Source organism: Sparus aurata, chromosome 11 (assembly GCF_900880675.1).
Source record: "Sparus aurata chromosome 11, fSpaAur1.1, whole genome shotgun sequence".
Classification (NCBI taxonomy): domain Eukaryota; kingdom Metazoa; phylum Chordata; class Actinopteri; order Spariformes; family Sparidae; genus Sparus; species Sparus aurata.
The window spans coordinates 19,811,714-19,831,197 of record NC_044197.1 but is presented as its reverse complement, the minus strand read 5'-3'; the positions used below and the strand labels follow the sequence as shown (position 1 = coordinate 19,831,197).

Sequence of the window (19,484 nt, the reverse complement as noted above, 5' to 3'; positions counted from 1 at the left end):
AGTCAGCAGTGCCTTGAGCTAAATGCTAACATGCTCACAATGACAATGCTAACATGCCAACTCCCCCACCTTTACCAGTTGAGCTCGTTAACACGCCAATTTGCATAACACATTAAAGTTATACTATGTAACATTTCTGCATCAAAATGTCTAAAAACTACAAAACCTTTGTTTTATGCTGTGTTGTGTCACATGCTTACATTATCCTAAACATTTCCAATAATGTTCAAACCCAGAGAGATCTGTATATCTATATTATTCACGGTAACGATGCGTTTCACCAGATGTCTCCATAACAAGAGAGTCTTTACCACATAAGCTTGTCTGGAACCATTTCTGCTTGAGATTTTCATCAGCAATGGTTGTTGTTTAACAATGAAGGCCCCTCCCATGATCCCACGCCACCTAACCTATGTCTTTTGTTTTCATTTTGATCGAAAGATTCCTTGTGGCAGTATTGACATACCGTGCCTTTGTCATAAATGTCATAAACGGATGAATTTGACCGGATGATGATGCTAGATGAAAACTCATGGGATCAGCACCAAAGTTATTGCAGTATACCCTGAGAAGGACATTTAAAAATGTGTGCCAAATGTTAAAACAATCCTCCCAATAGTCGAGAGATTTCACTCATAATCCAGACATCACAGCCTTTATTTAATCAGGTAATCTCATTAGGATCAGGATCCCTTTTTGCAAAAATAGACAGAACAGTGCAGCAGTGAAAGAGAAAACCTCCTTCTTCTACCCCAATGAGTTCAACTGAAATCACAATTTACTTACATTTGTTTTACACAATGCCTGTGGACAAAGACAGACTTCCCAACTGCCATTAAGTTGCAACTCAATTTCATGATGAAAGTAAAAGATGGTTCCTCCCTCTCACACAGCAACATCCTTGTGTAACTTGTGTTTCTTTGAAATGGGGGTTATTTAGAAGAATTCAACAAGCAACACCAATAAATTACTTGGCACTCCCCATTGACACCCCAATGGTGCCAGCACCAGGATCCCCAGGACCCCAAACGACAAAAGAAATGTGATGAGTGGTCTCACAGCTGCTACTCAAACATCTTTAAGTTCACAGTTGCTTACTCTTACTTTTGTCCTTTGTTCCGAGTCGTTAAAACAGTCTGCAGGGTTAAACCTCAGTAAAAACTTACTCTCAGACTACAGTAAATGACAGGTAGGCCTCCATTGTCAGGTCACAGACGACATGGCACACCGATTTAATAACTAAGCTCATTATCTTGATAAGTCTGACTCCATATCAGTTGCGCCTTGTGTTAAACAAAGAGGATGGTCGAAAGAGATAAACCCTCTTAAGCTTTGCTTCTGTGCTGGTGAGTGTACCCCTCGCAGAAAACACAATGCAGTGCAGATACAGTTTCTACAAGGCTCTTTTTGTCATTGTCCTGAGCGGAATTGTAAAGAACAACAGGAAGGTATTTGTTTTGTGATGCGATGCACTCTTTTTTGTCTTTTTGGGCCAACGTAAAGCTCTCAACAATGTCTTCGCTGTGAGCTTGGCCGTATCGGTCTCAGCCCTGACAATTCACACAATATTTGACGGAGACGCTTTACATAAACGGTGTGAAATGTAACACTGAGTCGAGAACATGTTAAGTTTCCATGCCAAATGACAAAAGATTATTGGAGAGAGTTGAGTCATATTTCGTCTGAGATGTTCTGTAAGCGCCATAAAGCAGCTGTCTTTTATATGTATATGAGCTCTCCTCACATCTCATCACATGCAGACAGAACATACTCTTGCTCATCACTGATTGAACGAGTACACTATTATCAAATTTGTAGCGGCTTGAGCACACATGTTTTCTATACCGTTTAGCTGTGTAACTGATCCCCACATGTCGACACTGGACACTATTGTTAGGTGACTTGATGCAGATTTTCACATAGATGTTCCATGCTGATTAAGGCCGAACACAAAAACAGCTGATCTAGGACAGATTTTCAAAGACAACACCATTGTCAAGATGTTTATTTACAAATGCCTTTCTATGTACATTTTAGATTTTTTTTTTTCACATATGTACATCACCAAGACGCAATCATCACCCGCTACCCCCCAAATATTCAGCTTTATAATCATTGAATAGTCCTTTTATATCTTCATCTGATGCTTTAAATTAAATAGAAGAATCCCACATCTGCCCTGTACTGGGGGACAATTAAATTATCATGTCAGATACTCGTACCAGCATTAGTTTTTAGTTCACAGTGTCATCAATAAACCCTCTACCGAACCCATGTCAAGTATATCAGCACATTCAAATCCAACAACAGCATACAAGTAACATTTTCTTTTTTACAAGATTCCAGTAGTTTTAGAGTAGTAGAAGTCCAGATCAAGTCAGTCACATTCCAAAAAAAAAAACAATAATAATAATAATAATAGACGAAGAAGAGTGCAAGGACCTCTACGATACAAAAAGTAATTAAAATCTTATCATGGTTACATTAGAAATTAGTTTTAACCAAATCACTGAGGTAGAGAGGGTTGTTTCTTTCTCTTACTTGGAGCCATTTTAAGCCACTACAGCATACTGGTTCAAGTGAAAGCAATGTTGTAACACTTAGTACAAAACCCAAAATGCTAATATTACTACAGGACAGGTGTGCATGATTGCTAAGATCCAACCAAGCCAAGCATGATTTCCCTCCGACCAACCTGAAAGCACGATATGCTACAGTAAATTAATTAACTGAGTTATTGTTTTGTCCTCGCAGAAGACTTGAGTAAGAAACTTGATTTTTGAGTATCGTTCCCGACTCGTCGAATACTGACGCTTTGGGACTGAAGGTTGGATCGGTCGCCATCCCAAAGCGTCAGTATTTATCAGAGTTGGGAATGAGACTCATAAATCATCTTTCTTGCAAGGTGGACCATTAACATAAATCTTTGAAATCTATTCACATTAATGGGTTTGCAATCATTAGCAGCTGGGTGCCAGCTCACTGCCACAAGGCTCCTTGGTCCCTGGCCAATGAAAACTTCACCACATCGAACCAGCAGAAATTAATATGTAGGTGTTGGCCACACAACGCCTTTATTTGTTATTCCTGTTATTGTCTCTGAATCTACGGACTCTGAATCTTGTCTCTGAATCTACTGACAGTGTGAGTCCTTCACAATGCCAATATAAATACACAATTCTAAGTCAACAACCATTAAAAACTCCATATAATTTACTTTACTTGCTCCCCCGAAAATTGCATTGCTGCACAGAAACTGCAAATTCAAATATTGTCCCTCTCCACATAATGGAGAGTTTACTGCGTCATACAGGTATCCACGAGGTGCAGCTCTTGGTGCCGTCCATACCTGGTGTTACTCATCAAGCTATAGGATCTCCACTTTCTGTGAGCAGACCAGGTCGCTGTTGACCAGATTCCACATGTCCATGAGGTCCGACGGGAGCAGCTTGTGCACCACAATCATGCTCCTAAAGAAACAGGGTTCTCTGTTCATTTTACTGTTCTTATTTTTCACCAAGCCAAACGTCTTAAAGGCGTTGTGTTTTATAGGAGTGACCTGAAGCACCTCCAGACACATGCCCAAGAACACATCATCGATGGGGTAGAGTTCCAGGGTGTCTGCCACCCAGTAAAGCCTCCTCGCCAGAGGTCCGTCCATCAGAAAACCGCCTCCACCTGCATATGGAGGGTAGAGTGTCTTGTTGTACAAAGCCTGGGGGATGTAGTATTTGTTCTCCTTTTTACGGATGGGCCTAGCCTTGAAAATCACATCCCCCACGAACAGGTTCTCTACATGCTTGGTGCTTTCTAGATACTCAAAGATGTTCTCGACACTGACGAAGACGTCATCGTCCCCCTTGAAGATGTACTGTACGTTGGGGCAGTAAGTGTGAAACCATTTGAGGAAGTGAGTTTCTTTCAGCGTGAGGTTGAAGAAGCTATCCAGGAAGTCCCACTGGAGGATGTCCCCGTAGATCTGGTCCTCGTACTCCACCAGCTTCTGATGGTTCACTCTCTCCTCCTCACTGGGGGGTTTAGCAAGAAGGAAAAGGAGCTTAACCCTCTTGCCATCAACCACCTGCTCTTTTCCCCAGGTTTTTCGGATGACCTCCCTGCGGTCATGCTGCGTGGCCACGGATTTTATTACCATAAGCAAATATATGTCCCCTGCGCACTTCCCTGGGTGGTTGAGGATCATGGGGAAGTAGCGGCAATGCCGATAAAGCATGAACTGTTTGAAATGTTGCTCCAGGCCCACAAACCAATCCTGACTTGAGAGGTTGAGGTTGGCGGTACAGTTGGTGCTGGTTACATCCCAAATTCTGGGGCTGCTCTCCTTAGTGATCATGCTGGGCTGCTTTGTGGCGGCCTGAGGTTTAGGCACCGCCAGGTGTTTGCCAGCCTTCCAGAAGGTTTTTATTCCCAGGTAAAAGTCATTCCTCAGTCCGGGCTCCACTCCCACAGAGGCATCCATGCGAGCCTGCCTCTGGAGTTCGAAGGGAGCCCCCATGTTGATGTTCCCTCTCTGGACAACAGTCAGCGCCACCACGGCCAGGAAAAACATGAAGCACACCCTCTTGTACACCCTCCAGCGATCTCTGCTGTACATCCTGTGTGAAGACAAAGATCAACATGTCAATATGAGATACGTCTACCACCTATGAACAGATTTTTTTGTCTATTTTCTGTTTTTGAACTGTAATTTAACTATGATACGTCTAGTAGATATTGGCCTTTCACATATATGACATATGAAAACTTTTTGTGTTTAAAATTACATAGCACAGAAAACAATGCTTAGGTGATTCAAGGTACATTTATTGTCATATCTAAAACAAGGGTTTAAAAAAAGCAATAATGTTTGAGTCCTTTTATGTACCTGTGATGTTCTGTGCAGTTTTAATCACCTGCTGTAGCACCTCCCTGTTCTTGGTGCTACAGCAGGTGATGTTTCCACTCAGGAAACGTTCTATTGCTCCTCTGTAAAAGTTGACCAGGATCTTGCAATCGAATTCATAACTTATTAAACTCAGATTTTGGGTGAAGTTAACAGTTTCAGTCCCCTGATGTTTAAACTCTAAAATATCCTGCCTCCATTATATGATTTTGGGGTTGATAACCACATTTGAGGGATCACAGTAAAAAAAATGTGCACATTAATGACCAAATGTTTTACTCACTAACATCAGTATCTGCATCATCGCAAAAAATGCAAAATTCAGGCTCGAATGACCTGAGATGGAGAATAAAACCCCAAGTATACGTTTTTCAACTACACCATTGTCATTAATCAGTTCTGAGAGATATGGAATTATAACCATTTTAAAACAAAATAAAAAACTATTAATAACTACATAACTGATAACTATAAACTTGATTTAAACAGCAGTTTTGAAAACATGATTATGAAGTGGTCTGAACCGTAATTAAAACATTTTGGGACAATGACATAGTATCTAAAGATAAAGGCCATCAATGCACAAAAATCCATAAATGATCCCTCAGAGGTTTAACCGCACGGTCACATTAGGAGAGAGAGATTAGAAGAGAACACTTTTGGTGTCATCCAATAAAACAAAGCAAGAACAGATGATAGGTTGCCACATGTTAAAAAGACCTAAAGAGATACAATCGCAATTTTACAGCCAGCAAAGCAAAGAACAGCCTACGGGGACGGCTGCCATTACACTATGATCCCATTCTACTTTCTCTGAAGCTATATTTCACAAAAACCAAAGGAAAAGACAGACTGCAATCTAACGTGAAGTAATTTGTCTCTCTGTGTATTTCAGTATACACCAGTATGTTTTTGGTTTGTCTTTTTTTTGTTTGCTCTCTGTAAAACAACTCACAGACAACAGATATAAGTTGCGCTTGTTACTTTTTATCTGAGCAGTGTCACTTCTGAGGCAACATGTGGAATGTATACTTGGGGAAAGTGAAGTAAGCCCTCCTGGAGCGTTTCATGCCAGGGCTCGTTACATCCACGACCCCAGAGACACTCCCATGTGGGCCCCTTGAAGTCGAGGGCCTCACCAACTCTTGATAAGCCAACACACCGAAATGCATATTTTGAATCAAGAGAAAATCACTTTTATTGATAATGAAATTACAATTTTTATTGTTTTATTTTCTTATAAAATACCTCAAAGATCCGTTGTATCATCTTGAGATTATTTTTTTTTCCCCCTTTAAACAAGCTGTTGAATTTTGGTAACAGCCTATATTGCTCTGTTAATCTCAGCAGTGAAACATTTTCTACAGTTAAAATCTTGATGAGTAAACTTCCAAGAGTTTTGAGATCGGGAGTTCGAGACTCATGGGCGGTAAACGTGCTGAGATTCAACCAGACCAAACAAACAAGTCAGGTAAGCCTCCAGTAGAGTTGTGAACCTGTCATTCATCAATGAAATGTCGCAAAAGAAAATGACACTTACGTTTTCTCTTGAGTTTTATTTTTCCTTTTTTTACGCGGTTCGATTCGAGATGATACCCCCAACAGAAAACGCAGATAAACGACCGCAGAAAAAAAAAGTGGGAGGTGGTTCAGTTTTTGTCTCGCCGGCTTAAAACAATAAAGAGATCAAATGAAATAATCCTTTTCATCGACGCGGGCGGAGAGGTTGGAGGTGGCTCTGCTTGGTGGTGCAGATGTGCGCTGTGTGGTCTGCGCTGCTGCTCAGCTCTGCGCTCACTCCGTCACTGAGAGGCGCTCTTTAAAGGCTCGGACACACACACACACACACACACACACACAGAACGGAGTCCGCCCGTCGTGTACACACACCCCCATACTCATGATGCGCCATCGTCATTACCATGATCTTCCTCAGACAGTGCAAATATTGGATCTCTCTTTTTTTTTTTTTTTCTTTTTTTTTTAATCTTCGACGCAATTGAGTCTCACGGGATGAGAAAACCAAACGGGAGGTCGGACCTGCTGTTGTGTTACTGCCATATATGTTTGAGTTCTGCCTCCTGAGTCACCTGCCCTCAAGGGTCGTCTTGTTTTTACGTATTGTCCTGTTCAAACATACTTTTTTAATATTCCTACTTTCTTGTCAAAACCCCCACCACACTGCTATGAATACCTGATGAAGAGAAGTCCTCCTGAGGCCATTTAACTCCACGCATTCCCTAAAACAATAGTACCAGTGTTGCACAAAGCACCCAAAAGTCATACCTGAGCAAAAGTAGAGGTTATTTTGTTATAGTACTTTGGTAAAAGTGAATGCTACTCAAGTAAAGGTCTTAAAGTTTTTTAGTCTGATCTCAAATGTACTTAACTATCCAAAGTAAATGTTCTGGCAATGAATCTACTTAAGTTTTAAAAGTGCAAATAAAAGTCACTTTTATGTGAATATGGCCAGATCTGATGATCCGAATGAGTGTTTCTTGTTTTATGTTATTGTCAATAAAATATGTTTCATTAAAAGTGCACTCATTTGGCTCTGATAAAGCATGCGATCTGAAAAATAACTGGTAACTTATCAGACTGATGTGGTGGAGTAAAACGTACGATATTTTCCACCGAAATGCAGCTGAGTGGACGTTTAAAGTAGCAGAGAAATGGAAAAAAAAGTACCTCAAAATTGTACTTAAGGTGTGTACTTCAGGAACTGCAATTGGTTACATTCCATCACTGCACAATACTGACTTCAGTGTCCTCAGTGAGGGTCTTAACTCTGCATTTAGCTTTCTAATGCACATCTTAACTATTCTTCAAAGTTAATGTGCTGACATCTCCTCCCATCAGTCAGCTGCTTCCTGTTGCTGTGTAAAACAAGTGAAATCAGTAAAAGTACCAGTGCTTGTTAGTCAAAATGGACCTTTTTCTGTTCCATCATTTATTATATGTAGGCTGCTGGATTGCTGAATTTGAGACATAAATGTTTAATGCTGTATCGCACTCAGATGGAGCAAACTTGAACCACTGTTTATACTTCAGGTACCATATTTGACACCCTGATTATATATTTTATATCTATCTATCTATCTATCTATCTATATTATATATATATATATATATATATATATATATATATATATATATATATATATATATATATATATATATATATGTATATATATATGTATATATATATATATATATATATATAATAAATTACTGCTAAGTTACTTCAGTAAGAGTCTAAGTAAGTGGAGTAAAAGTATGATGAGGCAGAAATCAAACGAAGTCACAGTACCTGAGTGAATTTCTTTGATTTCTTTTACCACTGAAAAGTTAAGCGATTGCTGCAGATATCTGCACACGAACTGATAACACAAGAGGAAACCCTTCCTGTTTTCATGCATGTGTGCAAGCTGAAGAAAAAGCTTTTGAAGAATCAGATGAAAAAAACAATCAGATAAAACTAGTTTCACCATCACAGAGACGCCCAAGATATCGTCTATCACACTCACACGACTGAAGTATTTGCCTAACAGGCAGTAACTTTTACTTTAGTCACGCCTGTTTTTACTCCTATTGTTTGTTGCAATGACTGTACTGTACATCCGTCACACAACAAACAGGTTACCATAGGCCGCTTTGTTTGCCAAACATACCTTACATCACGCAATTATTCCACACAGTATAGCAAAGTGTATAGGGACGTTTGACATACTCTGCAGACAGATGGAGGAGACCAAAACAGAGCAAACAGGAGATTTAGGCCTCATTGCAAAACGTGACGCGACGTCACGCCGCGATGGCCAATCGCATAAGCCGGCGATCAGACCGTATTGCTGTTCAAGCCTTTAACATTAAATGTAGTTATAAGATGACTATGATTACCATCAATAAGAATAATCTTTATTTCCATCACATATCATACATTGTCCAACATGGTAAAACTGGACATCTGGGTTAAAGCCATGGACAGCCAATGTGCCAACTCTAGGTTTAAACCAGTGCCTCGGTCAAGGGCACTAACTGGATAATAAGTTTAATGTACAGGGAGACTGGACACAGAGAGGTCCCGCCATAGCGGTAATTCTATCTCAGGACCTTGTGAGGCTAAGGCTAACCACAGCGCCACTGTGCTGTGATATATACTTAGCCTTCTACTATAATATTCAGAATGAAAGTTGTTGCGGATGGAGAAAGGCTCCCAGGAAGAGTTGTTGCTCCCAAAGAACTACAAACTGTTTTTCTTGGCAGACTTCATGGACTACGCAGTATGCCTTCACACTCCTGTGCTTATCACTGCAACGCCTTATCGGTCTGCATGAGGCCTAAATGCTTTTAGACTAGCATTCATCAGATAATCAGAAACTTAAATCCTAATGAACGCTAACATTGCGGATTGGTAAGAAGGCAATTTTTTTGTTTGCATATTTGATGTATGAACTTTCCAAACAGGGAGTGTTTGTAGTGTTAGGGTAGATGTGGTTGCAGTCAGAGATTTGACAGCTCATCGAATACATAAATACAACTTTTAAGGTCCACGTTTGAATTTCTTCTCAAAAACTACATAAAGGTGACTGAACCGCCTCGAATCAAAAGCTCTGTTCATTAAGTGCTCTACCGAACATGGCATTAAACGATACCCGAAAGAGGAATTATAAAAAGGAGGAAGTGGTGTCAACATTTGAGTCTGTCTTCTTTATATTTGCAAAATGAAGGACGTAGGATGACAAATGTCTCAGTTTTATGCAAACATTACGCAACCTAACACGCTTGGATAAGTTTACATTATGCAGAGGAACTAACAGAGTAAACAGTGATCTGCACAACTGATTAAATATCATTCATCCTATATAGTGGACGTCCTGGTATGTTACTGATGCCAGAGACAGGTCCTGGTGTTAATGAGTGGTTAAAGTGCAAACACAGGTTATTTTTTTTTTATCAGAAGCCCAGCCTTGGACAACACTGTTGTGTGACTAAGGATTTCATGTTACAGCCCATAAAAGTGTCATTTCAGTGGGCTAGCTTCTGTGGAAGAAAGGTTAGCGCTTTTGATAAATGCACTCCTTCGACATGACTCATGAATCTTGCCGGCAGTAAAGGAAAAACTTCAGCACAAGATGACATATATGGACATAAAACAAAAGCTTACTCGCAAGGAGGATTTTTACTCTTAAGATCTCTCAGGCATCAAGACAAAATGACGACTGGCGGTGATAACTGCAGTGCTAATTGCTGTCCCCGCCACAACTGCACTTAACCCCTGCTGTGGCAAGCTGCCCCTCCACCTCTTTACGGCCTGCGGAAAGAGCAACAAAACGTTTATCCGTGCTTCAAAACAGGATTTTTTTTTTTTCAATCCGAACACAGCTGTGATGCAAAATTTCTCCTTCCTCTCCTTCTCTCTCTCCATTTCCTGGATCCAACCAGTCATCCTTCTCAGGGCCATGTGCATCCTGTTGCCTGCTGGCCCTGTTTTTTCCCGTTTAGGTTTTTAGATTTTTTTTTTTTTTCCTCTCTGTGGATTCAGGCTCTGCAAGTGCTGCAAGAGGAGCGAAGTGGTGATGGACACAACAGTCCCTCATCTCTCCCTCGGCTGGAAAGGCAGCGTTGGAGACACTTGTGAGCGCGGTGACTCATTGTAGCCGGTGGCTGGTGTCAGGATGTGGCCTTGTAACTTCAATTTAGTTGATTTTCATGTTTTAAAGATATAATACGAAACATGTCAGCCCTTAGAACTGCAAAGAGATAAATATGACCTAGATATTCTGTTGAGCTGTGTACTTAAATCAGCTGAAATGATGATGTTTAAACCAGGAAAAATCTGTCGTTTTATTCAAGGTGATGTTGAGTTTTATTTGGTTTCATAACAGCTCGCCCGTGATTTCCTCCTGACTCAGGTCAGATAGACTCTCATCGGCAGTTGTGGCTGTTTAAGAATGAAGACAGCAGCTCATGTGATCAATACTTTTATATTAACAATAGATTATATGGCTCCTTGTCTTTGAGAGGGGGTTGACAGAAAATGATCACCCAACTCTACACTCACCTTCGGCTCTCAGGAGTGTTTCAGCATCTTTCAGCTCACTGTTTTGGATTTAACGGCCTACGACGAACACGATGGAGCATTCAACCAGATATTTTCTTCAGGAGCTGGTGAAGGTAAATGTAGAGGGAATGCTGGAACTGCATTCATGAGATGGCCAGACACACAACTCCAACTTGTTGACTTGTTTAGGGCAAGATATAAGAAGTCCAGTCATGCAGTATTTATCCTCTGTGCGTGAGATCACACCTGTATTCAACACCTTCACCAACCGGCCAACTTTGTTCTAGCTTATGCAAGAACGAAGAAGTCAAGGTGAGAGGGGGGCGGTTAGAAAGTATATCCTAAGAAAAAAAGATCCTATTAATAAGAAATACCTCCTCAAGCTCTAGACTAAATTAAAGACATTAAGGACACTTTTAAATTTTTTATTTTTTTTTTACCTCTAGTCTTTTTAAAAATTTTATAGCAGTTAACTTAAATGTTTTTTCGCACCTAGTTTGCGTTAACTCTAATGACTTTGGTCTGCCAGATGTCACAATAGGTTGCCTAATACATCTTTATTAGTTTATAATAAACCAATGCTGCGCTCACACCTTGTTGTAATGGTTAATAGATAGGTGTCAATAGTGATGATAATGATAAAAATAGTAATAATGATAATGATAATAATAATCCCCCATGTTGAACAGGTTTCCATCATTGCAAAAAAAGTCTCGGAACAAAAGTGTCAAGATCAAGACCAGGATGGGTTAATAATCACAAAACATTTTTCTCCCTTTCAGAGGAAACCGCTCAGTCTTGTGACAAAAGCTCCGGCATGCTGGGAAATCCTGGCAGAGTTGTGAAATCCTTATCGCCTGCGGGTGAAATCACGCAACTTGACCCACCCTCGTCACACTGTCCTACCCACCTTCACTGACTGCTAATCGTCTTTTTCACCTTTTGTTCTTGTTTACGCAGGAACGAGGAAGTCAAGGTGAGCTGGGAGGCTTGGGGGGGGGAAGGGCGGGGGTGGATCTCCCATCAATAAGCAATGCTGCTTCTTTCAGCTCAGAGGAAGTCTGTGCTGATCCCTTGTTGGGTTTAACACACCTGGAAGGACTTGGGGGAGGGTTACCTTTGGTCTGTCTGACTGTTGCCAACTGTCTGACTGGAGTGAACGTGATGGAGTGATCAAAAAGTTGACTTGTCCCTCCTTCTTTGGATGAGTGAGGGGCCCTGGCTGCTAACTCCTCTGTCACCATGAAAGAATTTACTGCTCGGGAAAAAAACAAACAAAAAAAAAAAAGCATGTCTTGAGGGGATCTCTTTCTTCCCCCTCTCTCTTTCCACTCAAACGTCAACTGTGGATGTTCCTCTCTGAAAGGGCTGCCAGAACAAAGGCGATGTGATCAAGCTATGTTCTGAATGCTGTCAACTGTGGCCATAGGTAAACACCTGTCCCCCCCTCTAAACACCCGGAGGCTCCGTATGGGTTTAGTAAACAATACATTTTAAAAAAAAAAAACAGGTCACTAGCACCCAACCACTTAGGAAAATCTAACATAGTGCTCTACAAAGATTTTGGCAGTGCTGACACAGCCCCCTGTTTTTATCAAATACATCACTGATTAGGGCTACACACTTAAAGGCAAGGTCACAAGAATAATGATAATTAATGATTGACATCATGTTATTTTGGGAAACCTGGCGTGTTCACTGTGTGATCAGCAGCATATTTCAGCATCATGAAAAACTCTGATCATCGTCAGCAGAGGTATTTGCTGTCTCCAAGGACAGGTATTGGCCCGAATCCGACGCATTGTGGAAAGTTTTATAAAACAAATGGTCAAAATCAATACGGCAGAACCAGAGATATGCTTTTATATTTCACACATTCGTCTTACTTTAGAAAAAAAAACACACACACACAAAAGGCTCTATACTGCTTTATTTTTTACATTCAGTAGTACTGTCCTAGACCCGTAAACACATATTACCAGTAGGGATGGTCTTCTTCTCGATTCTTGTCGATCTTTTATCAATTCCCCCGATTCCTGATCAATATTCTTTGTCGAAAAAAGTAGAGTCTGCACAGGTTTTCTGCATCAATGCAGCCATTTTGTGAACAAGGACAGCTCCAGGGATTCTTTTCCCACTTTCTTTTACATTGCGAGATTAGGGTGTTTTCAGTAAAACCGCAGGGCCTGTATCTATAACGGGGTACACTCTGGATCGAGCAGATTTAAATATGTTTCGTTTGAGGTTGGATCCGGCCTGACATAAATAAAGGAGTGTTTCTTCCTGGTTGGCACGACTCCTTCTTATTGCAAGCTCTTGTTGAGTTTAACTTTATCGCCCTGCAAGGCTCAACGAGTAGAAGAACAGGCAGACGTTAATGAAAGGAACTGATAAGCAAATGCAATTAAAAGTCTCCAGAGAAAGCAAGTAAGCGGCCCTCGAATTGAGATTGTTTACCATTTGTCGTCAAAGACATGTAAAGGATTAACTGAAGTCACCCGCGGCACTTGCAGAAACAGCTCAGCGGAAAGCAGCTAACGTGGCTCGCTGTTGAACTGGCGCAGCTGTCATCCGTGGCAGCGATTAATCGTTCATCCTCTTCCTGTCCAACAGCCTCAGCCTGGCGTTCACCACATCCCACCGAACACGCTGACCTGCAGTTTGGATTGACTCGAGTGCACACACACTATGTGCGCCCGCTGTGTGTGTGTGTGTGTGTGTGTGTACGCACTCACACTAAAGGTTAAGAGATTGTTTGTGAGGACATTCCTGAGAAGGTCAGAAATGTAAAAGTGAATTTCAAATAGTCAGTCTTTACTCTGTTTGATCAGTGGCCCCCTAACCTTTAATGCTTGGCTTATAAAAATATCTAAAGCTCGGACAAGAGAGCCCTCTGTCAACATGCAATGATGGTTTTTTTTTTTAGTGAGCGTCTTTATTCTTTTCCTGAGGTTGGTGGCCTTACTAAACTACCAAACATGGCCTCAGAGTAAAGAGACACAGCTTCAAGTGTTTACAACAAAAGGGGGGCTTCTATCTATCCACTCTAAAGAACCAGTCAGGAGGAAACAGACGGTCCAGCAGACAGAGACACTGAGATGTTTTCTCTTCTTGGTTGGCGTCACCTTTTATCAGTGGAGCACATAGCTGTGGCTGATAAACGTTTCTGAAAGGGGGTGCCAGTGATCCTGATGATGGGTCGGGGGACTTTGGTGGAGGATGCTCCTGCTGTCGACGATTTGACCGTCTTCTTAAAAAAAGTTTCACAAACCAGTTTCTTTAGAAAATCATTCCCACTTGGGATGACAACAGCTTCTCACCAGATAAACTGAAGAGGTACGGAGCTGCGGCGACTCTCAACGTGCAGCAGCTGTAAGTCTTAAAATAGCCGGCTCTCACGTTTAACTGTATTAATGGAGCCACGTTTTCACAAGTGACCTCAAAGGTGAAGGTTGACTCATCAAGTAAACTTATCTTGCTCATATCAGAAGCTGTTTCCTGGTTCAGCTTCGCCCCATTGTACCTGCTGATAGCTGTCTTCTAACCTGGAGCGTCTGTGCTCTGCTGCTGTGGTCCTGCTTGACCTCGACTATCATCATCATCATTAGTATAATAATTATTAATGGGGGAAATGTTGGGTCTCGGGAATAACAGGAGTAAGCAAATTATGAGCACAACACTGGAAAATGATGATTGAATGATTTTGACATGGAAGCTCTTCAAGCCAGGCCTCTATGTGAGGTAATCATGGCTTTTATTTGCCCACTTTGCCTGGTTGATAAACCACCGCTGTATTAAAATACAATAGCTTCACAATTTCTCGTGATTGAGCCTTCAGATCAGATCCACCCTGGCGGTGAAATGTGTTTCCCTGCACTTTGTGTTGTAAAAGCCCTGAGAGTCATTAAACCGGTATGAGTCCCTTCAGTTTGCCAAAAAAAGCCACACTGATCGTTTTCATATCTGTGAGGCCAGTTCTCCAGTCTTTATCCACGCTTTTGTTTTGATAGAAAGCAGCGGCTTCCTCTCTGTCGCCGTCGCAGCTGGCCAGCACCAGCGCGGCTCGAGCTCAGGGTTACACGGCCACCTGGCTGCAAGTGCGTCAGTCAGTCATGTGCGGCCTGTTTCCTCACATTGTGCTGCTCGCTCACTGGCAGCGTTCACAATATTATTCGCCGAATATGTCATCCCCTTAGGGACCACATAAGAAAGGCAGGTTTTCTCATCAAATTCTCATTTTTGGAAAGCAAAAGGTGTAACATTAATGATGCCTCTGTTCTATTCAAGAGACCCAGTAAGTCATGTCAGTGTGACCAACTAGCCATCATACCAGGACCCCGGTTTGCTGGCTGAAGAAGCTAACGACGATGTTTCAGACCTGTTGCCCCAGGCCATGGAAACACAAGGCACTGCTGAGGGGCGAACAGGTAAATTCTCAAAGTCAAACCTGCAACAGGCAGGACTGTCACAGGCTGTCAAATATAGGATTGCAATAAAAATAGGACATTTTATTAACATTCCAGGTTTTGGAAGACGTCTTTTTTACAACCTCGACGTGCGGTCGAGCTTGTACACCCATGCTGTGGAGAGCTCATCTTAAAAATTGTGTATAAACATAATTTCAATCAATTTGCTTTAGATAGCTTCCTATCTAGGTTTTAAAGATGTGAATTTAAAACAAGTCCCCACTTGTTTCAGCTGATGTTGTGTGGACTTTCCTCACCTTTCAGTCGAAATTGGGGGAACAGATGACTGAATTTTCTTTCTTGGACGAACTTATCCTCTAAGACAAGATGGTAACCGGCAACATGACCAAAAAAAAGTTGAAAGTCGGATGTTTACATTACACCATCTTAGCTGATATATTTCACTTGCACTTTAAAACCTTTTGGATCAGCATTGTATTTGATGTACTTTCTACCAAAGCAGCTGGTGAATAACTAACACAGTAAACAGACTGTAAGTATTCAGCAGTAGAGAGTGACAACAGCTCTTACAGTCTCTTGAATGCTAATGATGATTATTCATGGGTGCTTTAATGAAGATCTCGTGTCCCCTGAATGTCTGTAAGGGTGCAGCTGTCAGGTGAGCTGGTGTGTGAGTGACACAGCTTTCAGTTTACAACACGATATGAGAGCAGAAAATCTTCCTGCTGCGGGACATCTTGATGAGTTGAAAACAAAGAGTTTTTTCTTTGCACGGAGCAGCACGGAGGCGAGCACAATGCGCCAACAACTCGCTGGCAGCAATTATGTAAGGGGAGGTGATTTGTGTTTCAGCACTGAGCTAACTGGATTGCAGCACGGAGCTAAGAATCCTTCAACAAGTGAAATGTAAGTGAGAATTTCAATGACCACAGACGTTAACGGGACAAGGAAAAGACCAGATACGTTACACATTTATTCAAAACCACTTACAAAGTATCAAAATCAGTTGCTATCAAATTGCATTACAACAAAAACGCAGCATTGAACATAAATATTCCGCACATCAGGACACCTGGTAAAACAGTGCAAATGTACAATGAAAAAAAATGCTGGATTTAAGACATTCACGCAAATTCAAGTCGTATGGATGGTAGCGTTTAGTAACAGCAAAAAGCTGTTTTGAAAACATGCACTAACCTGACAACTCAGGTCAAAATCCTGTGTTTTCCCTGTAAACATTTCCTGGAGCATAGGTTAAAAACGAGAGCAGCTACTCCGATAGAAGGTTTGAAGTAAAGTTGATAGAATTATTTATTTATGTGGATGGATATTTTCCACCCGAGTCGAAAATCAATATATACAGCAAATCGCGAAATCCAGATTATATATTTGTAGAAACGATACCAGAACTTTGCAAATAAGCTTATGTCTCACTATTTTATTTCTTTTTTATATCTATACAATCAATTCAAAGACAGAAAAAAACATTGCATTGCCTGACACTGAATGAATCAAACTTTGAGATGGATAAAGAAAGACGAACATAAGAATATTTTCTCTGCAGTTTACATGTAGCTAAAACAAGTTCAACCATACTGTGCTTATGTATGAACGGTTTAGGATTCATCAACAAAAAGAGGAATGTGCTTATGTCAGAAAACCACTCAGCACCAGTCGCCAGATAGAAAAGGGTGATCAAACATTTTCTCTTGTAATGCACAAACTCAGAGCTACACTTCCCTATTTCGTCATACGCATGTGTTTTATCATTGCTGCAGGATGTTGCGCATATCGAGGTGTTCCTGAAACTATCACCTGGGGGTTGTGATTATTGTCCGACCTCATATCAAGTCACAGAAGAAGTCTGTGCCGAAGCAGAAAGGTGGGGGGGGGGTGCAGCGCCACAATCCTTCATATTGTTCAAGCCCCCGCCTCCTCCTCCTCCTCCTCCTCCTCCTCCTCCTCCTGCCGCTGATCCTCGACCATCTCTGTTGCCCTGACCCTGATCACAACCTGGGGGGATGATGTTACAGGAAGCCTGATGCTCCCGGGGAGATAGCGCTACTCCATGGTGACAGCCCCCTCTTCACCTCCTCTTGGACTGGCTGCCTGATAGGGGGGAGAGAGAGCAGAGGGAGAGGAGGAAAGAGGGATGTGGGGTGAAGGAGAGGAGATAGTAAAAAAACAACAACAACAACTACAACAACAAAAAATTGCGATCTCATCCTGGCATGATTTTTAAATCGTGTTTATTCATCTCCCCGAATTAGAAATCAGGAATTTCTGAACATGCAAAAACATTGTCGACTTCAAAAGTTTAACTGCTGGACATAATTCGTCTCCTACCATTGAACATTGGGAACAAAATGTCCCCAATGGGGGGTTGTACTTTCCAATGGTACACCAACTTTGGGGGTCGGCTTTGCAGCGGTGCGAGTACTCATTTTTTCAGCCACTATTTTTAATAACCTGCCGTAGCTGAAAACCAGTTTGTTTTCTGCTCAGTGCGCTTCCACAGATCAACATGGATTGACAGAAAATATGTCAGCTGACTAATTTGACGGGCCGAGGAAACTTTCAGTGGAAGGTTGCAAATTGGACCTGGATAGGCCTCCAGACTAGTTATAACATCCTGCCTGCACGTGTACACGTTAAGCCGACATTTAAGAACAGAGACCCCACCCCCCGCAGCACAGGAATGTGAAGCATCCTTCTCACGTCAAAATCTGCATGACTCTTTCTGCACAATGACGTTTAGATGTCGATGGGAAGTTGTAATGGTTGGCTGCTGAAAATTTAAATTATGGCAGCCAACCATTCGAAGCAGAATTAATTAGACTTTAAAACCACAGTTTTTCACTTCCTTTTGGTTGTTCAACTGTGGCAGGGGCATTACCCCCAAACTACTAAAATGTTCCTCACATTTTAGATGTCTGAATGAATGAGCATGTCTTAACTCACGCTGAGGCATATTGGTAATGTGTGCTCATTCAACTTTTACCAAGAAAAATTAAGGTTAAAATCAACTGATCATCTTGATAAAACTTAAAATCAAAAGCACCACTTCTACAAAGGTAAGGATGACGGTTCTGTGACGTTCTTTCCTTCCTATTTGTGAGAAGAAAAACAAAAGAAATTGCCGCACTTCCTCCACTTTCTCTAGCTGCATGGCAACATAATGGGGATCTCTCATCACGTGAAGCCAGCCCTGTCAACATCGACTCGGCTAGGATATTGCAGTTTTTTCCATCCTCTCAACATGGCGATGGCAGCGGCGGCTCCCCTCCTCGTTTGTGCGGGCTGAGTGGGTGGTCAGCTACAAAAACAGCTCCTCTGTCTTTCCTCAGCCGAAGCAGCGTCTACTGTCACTCACAACGGATGTGTTTACCAAAAGTGAGCCTGAAGGGGATCCTGTCTCAGCGTGCGGTTGGCGTTCCTTCCTTACTGCCAGACTCCACCAAGCAGCAAATATTAGGCATAATAACGCTTGACAGTCAGCAGAAGCGGCATTCAAAGTGTAAAAACAAAAATGAAAAGAAAGTAGCTCAAGAAAAAAAGAGAGCTTGCAGTGAACAAACCAGTGAAAGCAAAAGATGCTCAAAGTAAAAGTGCACTTATTTTATTTGCCATGTGTGTCTGCTTTTTGCACTTTAGGCAGAGCAACGATTAAGTGACTTCCTCATGAGTCGATCGAGGCTTGACACTTGCCAGACCTCGAATGTACAACACACACACACACACGCGCATAGGAGGATGCGGTGGCTCGGACTGACCATTAGGCCCTTTTACAGGCTTTATGGTAAGGGCACCCCGTGTAAGAGCCAGAGGTAAACGCTCATCAAATGCAATTAAGATGCATGAGAGCATGGAGAGATGTTATCACCCAACTGAGAGCACCAGAGCAACTGATCAGGCCATCTTCCCTGTGGGGGACTCAACTTGTATGTTTCAGATGTGAAGTTGACAGCAAATAAATATGTGGCGGTGGTAGGGAGGGGCTGGGGGACTACGTCACTGTTGGCCAACTATTTCTATTTAATAAAAGCCTGTATGCAAAGATTTCCAAACTAATTTCAGTAGCCCAAAAAGAGTA

At 41.7% G+C, this 19,484-nt stretch overlaps 2 protein-coding genes across 3 annotated transcripts in view; both read right to left on the bottom strand.

Annotated features, from left to right (window-relative positions):
- Window positions 1-1,989: 1,989 nt before the first annotated feature.
- b3gnt7 (UDP-GlcNAc:betaGal beta-1,3-N-acetylglucosaminyltransferase 7) lies at window positions 1,990-6,708 on the bottom strand. Its single transcript, XM_030432245.1, has 2 exons — window positions 6,441-6,708; window positions 1,990-4,613 (listed from the first exon to the last, which is right to left on the bottom strand). Exon 2 carries the CDS (start codon window positions 4,610-4,612, stop codon window positions 3,368-3,370), a length of 1,245 nt encoding a protein of 414 aa, XP_030288105.1. The 5' UTR covers window position 4,613; window positions 6,441-6,708; the 3' UTR covers window positions 1,990-3,367.
- A 9,636-nt stretch (window positions 6,709-16,344) lies between these two features.
- armc9 (armadillo repeat containing 9) overlaps window positions 16,345-19,484 on the bottom strand; it is a 28,165-nt gene continuing 25,025 nt past the window's right edge. For both annotated transcript variants that reach the window (XM_030433858.1, XM_030433859.1), the window contains one exon: window positions 16,345-17,500. In XM_030433858.1, coding sequence (XP_030289718.1) covers window positions 17,478-17,500 — 23 coding nt within the window. In that variant the 3' untranslated portion in view covers window positions 16,345-17,477. The remainder of the gene's footprint in view (window positions 17,501-19,484) is intronic.